This window comes from Callorhinus ursinus, unplaced genomic scaffold, assembly GCF_003265705.2.
Source record: "Callorhinus ursinus isolate GAN/ISIS: 27379988/994484 unplaced genomic scaffold, GSC_fseal_2.0 scaffold2106, whole genome shotgun sequence".
NCBI lineage: Eukaryota > Metazoa > Chordata > Mammalia > Carnivora > Otariidae > Callorhinus > Callorhinus ursinus.
The window spans coordinates 2,691-8,616 of NW_027399160.1; the positions used below are offsets into that span (position 1 = coordinate 2,691).

Sequence of the window (5,926 nt, forward strand, 5' to 3'; positions counted from 1 at the left end):
ACTACAGTAGTAGTCAGGTGGTCCTGAGGGCTCATTTTACTTTACAATTCAGGAAGAACCCATACAACCTTTACCTCTCTATACCACCTTTCCTTCCTTCTTTGGATGCTCCAATCTCTTTGATGTTTACTTACCAGCCGCCACTCCGTTTAGCCATTAAACAGTTTTGACCTTGATGACTTGGATATGAATGAGGACAAAGATCCACTTGGCACCTTTGGCCACTTTTGCTTCAGCAAACTGAGTAGGGTGTCCAAGAAGAAACCCTTGCATTAGGAAGACTTCTAAGAAGAGTCCAATGATCCCCACTTCCTGATGTTCACACCCTTGTGTAATTACCCCTCCCCTTGAGCATAGGCAGGACTTAGTGATTTGCCTCTGACTAATAGAATAAAGGAAAGGTAATGGGATGTCATTTCCGTTATTAGTTTACCAAAGATTGTAACTTCTGTCTTGTTTGTAAACTCTCTCCTTGCTTTGATGAAGTAAGCTGCCATGCTGGAGAAGCCCACGTGACAAGGAACCAACCAGCCCTAGCCAAGAGCCAACAAGGTTCTGAGGATCCCAGTCCAACAGGCTTTGAGGAACTGCATCCTGCCAACAACTGTGTGAATGGGTACAGGAGTTGGCCCTTCCCGAGTCAAGCCTTCGGATGAGAATGTAGCCTCAGCCGACAGCTTAATTGCAGCCTTGAAGCAGAAAATCCAGGTAGGCCTCGCCTGAATTTCTGACCCACAAAAACTGTGAGATAATAAGTATGTATTTTTTAAGCCACTACCTTTTGTAGTGTCCATTACACAGCAATAGATAATTAGTGCAGTCCTAAATTACTGTAACCTTGGCGTAAAATGTTGCATGTTTGGGAAGGCAGGCACCATAGAGGAGGACAACGTCCCTGGCAACATCCCTGGAGGTACTGTCTTCATGCTCAAAGACTATCCCGTATACTCTTATGCTGAAATGGTATCACTGGGTTCTAATAAGCCCTGAGTAGCCTCCAGGAGGTGAGGCCTAGGTGACATAGTAACTCATCCCACCCAATAGATAGTTTGGGCGCAGATGAAGAGAGAGTTTGAACCAAGTTCTGCTCTTTAAGGGTTTTTCTCACTTTGTAAAGGCCTGAAGGTTTTCAGAGTAAGCTTTTTGTACTTTTTATGAAAAAAAAAAGTAAATGTTTTAATACAGGACATCTGAGCAGGGTCAAATAAAGGACCCCAGGATGAAACTGAGAAGGCCACTGTCCAGCTTCTTACAAGGGACTGGTGCACTTATAGAAGCCAGAGAGGAAACCAGTAAGAGCTGAACACACTTCTTCCTTTCCCTAAGCACAAGCCCCAGCCCCAGTCCCAGTGCAGCACACAGAGAACAGCACTCTCTATTAGAAGAAAGATTTATTGGGGAGGATTGATATTCTTAGTTGTGCGGAAGGTTGTCCTCATCAGAGGATATATTGTCATGACAACTGTGAGGCTTTCTTAACAAGGATGGAATGATTTCTTCAGGGAAATTTTTCTCTGTGGAAGTGCTGGAGAAGCATTTTCTGCTTGAGTAGAAGAGTCAAATCACTAAACACAGTACTTTCATCAGGGTCACCCCTGGTGGCCGAAAGGACCTGGCATACTTGATGCACACAGGTGGGGCTTGGATGAGACACAGGCTCCCCGGAAGGCAGAGAAGAAGGGGGTTGACTCTGGCTTAATAGCTGGCCCTTGAAGGTCACAACTTTTCGGGGATCTCTGACCCTGTGTCTGTTCTGTCTGACACTGCTAAGACGGTTCTGGTCAGCACAGACGGCTTCATGGCTGCAGGACTTGATACTTGCCCGTTTCTTTTGTTGTGGCTCAGAGAGAGCCCAATAGTTGGAGGAATATCTCTGGGCCTGTAGTTCCTCCTGCTGCTGGCTTACTGCTGAGGCCTCAGATCCGTCACATGCCAGCTTCTCTTCTAGGACCTTCCCAGTGGTAGTCATGAGCTTGTGAGCTTCAGGAGGCCCATCGCTCACAAAAGTAGTCACACTTTCAACTGGGTCTTGGTGCTGCACTAAGGTTGACATGAACTTGCCTTTTTGCTGGGGACATTCCTGCTGCCCTGTGATTTTTTTCTTGGACTTGATCCACTGAAGAAAGTGCCTCATCTTTTTTCTGAAGTAACTTTCAGGAGGAAACTGTTCATTCTGTGACAGAGATGGGGAAGCACTCTCTAATTTTCTGTCCTCAACACGGTAGCTCTCCTTTCTGCCTGCAGATGTCCCTACTCCTGAGTCCTCACTTCTACATTTTCTTGCTTTGGAATCATCCTGAGGTCTCACTTTCCTTTCACTTTTTCTTTGTGGGAAATTCTTAGTCTGACACTTACGGAAGGCCACCTTAGAGTCCCAGGACTCCTGCTGCTGCCCCATGCTAATTCTGCTATCCTCCAATTGGACATGCAGCACCTGGGATGCTTCCAAGACCCCGCTGCAGACACTCTGGGACGGAGTCAGTGAAGCCTTGGAAGTCAAGCTATCTGAAGTAAGGGGCATGTCAGTGGGACATCTTTGAGCCTGGTTATGTTCCTCACTCTCCAACTTAAACTTTAACTCACGCAGAAGCTGTCTTTTCAGCTCTGATAGCTTAGAATCTTGGGGAACCAGTATTTTTGGTGACGGATGTTCAGTGGTCAGGGCAGTTTCTACCTTACTCCTACTGACACTTCTCATTTTGGAGCTTCCCAACTCACTGGTTGTCAAGGTGTCACAAGATTGGGATTGAAGAGTACGGAGCTCCTCGGTGTCGAATATATCCGTGGACAGGTTGGACATGGCAAATTCTTCTAAATTCTTCTCCACCATCACTTTGCCCTGTACCATTTCTACTCTGTTGCTGGAACCCACATTCTCATGCCTTGGCTCATGTCCAGCCGCAGCTTGCCTTGTGGGCACCTCTGGGCCACATGTGTTTTCTGGTACAGTCTCACTGGGTCTGACCTGAGCTCCGATGCTGTGTGTAAGGGGCTGAAAAGTCTGGCTGCCACACTCAGGTATCTGGATACACTGGGCAGGACTATGGTCAGTGTGAGAGTGTGATGCCTTCAGGACCCCCCGTCCTGCATTGCCCACAGATAACATAGTAGGGAGAGGATGATCCAGGGTGGGGACTGAATTTGCTGTTCTCACCCTGTTTCCCAAAAAAGTTTTGGAGCTTCCCTCAAGGGGTTTAAAAAACTCAGCTTTGGAATCCACCCCAGAAATATGCATGGCTGAGGAGGGAAAGTCAACTTGGGGAAGAGGCCATGTTTTGGCTTCTCTCAACATAGAGAATTTTATGGATTCAAGAACCCTGAGGGGTAGACCCCACCTCTGACTCATGCGAAATCTTATAATATGTGCCTCTAGTACCTGTCGTGTATTGGGATCAAGAAAAGAAAGTCCTAGAGTGGTGACCTGGCAGTAAACCCTACCCACCAGAGTCTTTTTTGAATTTGTGTTTTCTGAGGTAGTCTGGGAACTCCCAGAGAAAGGCAATGTATTGTCATCAGCCAGCCATGAATAACACACACCTATAGGAATCCTACCCGCTGTGATCTGCCAAAACTTCTTGCTCATATATAATCTAAGAGCGCTTTTGATTTGATTCTGGTCTGTCTCCTTCCTTGAGACATTTAATAATTCATTCCCTGAGTGATTCCTTGAATGACACACACAGTTACTTGTTGTCTCCAAGGCAGCCCTGCGACCCTTCACTAGGTAGCATTCTGAGACCCTTTGTGGGCTCTTCTCTAGGATATACCCAAGATTCCTCCTCATATCCTTCCTTAGCTGGGACTTTCTTGGGACCCTCTCACGGAATCTTCCTGAGAGATTCAGTTCAGTCTTTGCTAGATCCTTGCTACTATGGCCCTGAAGCTCATAGAATTGTGAGTGAACATGTCTGCTTTTTCGCTGAGAGATTCCTGTTAATTTACACTGAGGCTCCATCAGTGCTAGGGACTCTAGGTTTCTACAGTCATGGGGGCAGGAGCATGGGATTACCTCCCTTGGACTATGTAACTCCCATGTGTCCTGGGGTTCACAGGTGATATGAAAATGGCCAGGAAGGATGGAGACTGGTACGTGGGCATGGGATGACCGGCTAACCAATGGAAGGTTGGGAGCTCGAGGACAAATGGTTTCTTGAGATTTCTGGAACACAGGGACTAAACCCCACAAGCTTTCCTGTTGCTTCTGCAACAGATGGCATTCCAGGTGTTGATGTTCAGTCAAGGTATGAGAGTCTGACTCATTCTTGGATCTATGGAAAGACACTCCACAGTCCCTAACCTGGGATGAAGAAGATGGTATGATTGGGAGGCGGGATTGAAAATGGGCCTGGGTGTTCACCTGAGTGAAAGGTAGGGGCTGGGATTGGAACAGGGTTTGAGGCAAGGGTTGGAGATGTACACTGGGGAGAGGAAGGTGATGGGAACGAGAAAGTGGTGCAGATACTAGATTGTGCATTTTGACTGCAGAGGTATTATGAATTCCATTGAATAAGACAAAGTGAGACCCTAGTGGGGAAGTACTACTAGAAAACAGGAGAGTGGCTACTAAGGACTCACTGTGCAAAGAAGGAAGACCCCAGAAGAATTGGCTATATTTCTGAGGCAAGTTCTCCCCCAAAGACTTGACGTGGAGGAGCTGCTGATAAATGTGCAGCTGCTCTGGTTTGCCTTCAATATTCCAGCCAGTTTGGGGGGCTGTGGTGACCTGTACATCAAATGGCTGCAGCAAATTCCCTTCAGATGTCCATTGGTATTCTGACCACATTTGTTTGGAAAATGGCCCCTCCTCTTTTACTTTCTTCTTTAAAATCTGGAAAGCCATTCTATTCTTCATTTCTCTCTCCAAGAGTGCCTGGAAGTGAAGGCCAGGGAAAGAAATTGCACTGACCTCCTTGTGCTTAGTAGCAGAGTCTCTCCAGAGATAGGTTTCTGGTAGATGGAGGTAAACTTGCTCTTGCTGAAAATTGGAGTGTGCTGATGTGGGAAGGTACACGTTCTTGGCCTGAGCCTGACAACAGGAGAATTCTGAAACTGACAGGCTTGAGCAGTCACTACCTCTAATTGTTGGGACATAAGTGGACAACCTACCAGGGCTATCTGGAGATGACTTCACAGGATCAGGCTTCATTGAGATGGACATTGATTTAGATTGAGTCACAGTTAAAGTGCAGTCTGGCGGTGGTAAAACAGACAAGGTTGGTGGTGTATGATGACAAGCAAACGAATCAGTGGGATTCCTTGCCTGGGACAGATTTGGTAAGAGGGTGATATCTTGTGAAATGGTGGGGTCAAGAGCAGAGATGGTATTCAGAGGTAAAGTGGCCTCTAGTTGGACGACAGGATCCCCTTTCTGAATGTCATGTAGTAGGAGAGGGGGAAAGGCGAGGGGCTGGGGTATGGAATGGGTCACTGGGAATTCAGAATCCAAGGTATTTGGCTCTAGTGGCAGGGACTGCCCAGGGGGTGAGGGTAAGAAAAAGTCAGCTAAAGAGGTCACTGGGTTAGGTGAGAAGATAGTGGGGTGGGGTGGGGAAGGCTCAGGCAAAGGCACTGGTAATAGGTCTCCTGAACGGACTGCTGAGAAGTCAGGGAATGAAGTGAAGGATGAGTCAGTCACAGGAGCTGTGGAAACCAAGGGGATCACGGAGGGAGTAGCATCTTCCAGGGCCTCTGAGAACAGCAGCCGATTGACCTCAGCCGTTGTGCTATTACACACCTCACAGAAGGGATCTGGACATAAGAGTTGACGAAAGTGGATGGTATCATGATGCTGACCTAGGGGGCTGAGGAGACAGGAGGTACAAAGCTGCAGCCCGGACCAGAACAAATATATGTGACCCTGGCAGATCTGGCAAAGATAGCCCCCCCCTCCCCCACCAACATCCCCAAGACTTTCACATTCTAACTC

The 5,926-nt window shown here is 47.4% G+C and overlaps 1 protein-coding gene across 1 annotated transcript; it reads right to left on the reverse strand.

Annotated features, from left to right (window-relative positions):
- Positions 1 to 1,404: 1,404 nt before the first annotated feature.
- LOC112819202 (spermatogenesis-associated protein 31D1-like) lies at positions 1,405 to 5,804 on the reverse strand. The gene is made up of 2 exons (XM_073890686.1): positions 5,735 to 5,804; positions 1,405 to 4,870 (listed from the first exon to the last, which is right to left on the reverse strand). The coding sequence occupies exon 2, from the start codon at positions 4,850 to 4,852 to the stop codon at positions 1,499 to 1,501; it is 3,354 nt and encodes a 1,117-aa protein (XP_073746787.1). The 5' UTR covers positions 4,853 to 4,870; positions 5,735 to 5,804; the 3' UTR covers positions 1,405 to 1,498.
- Positions 5,805 to 5,926: the final 122 nt, after the last annotated feature.

What these genes read in the sequence shown, in the direction of transcription:
- LOC112819202 (XM_073890686.1), bottom strand. Translation starts at nt 4,852, where the DNA reads ATGAAGAATAGAATGGCTTTCCAGATTTTAAAGAAGAAAGTAAAAGAG.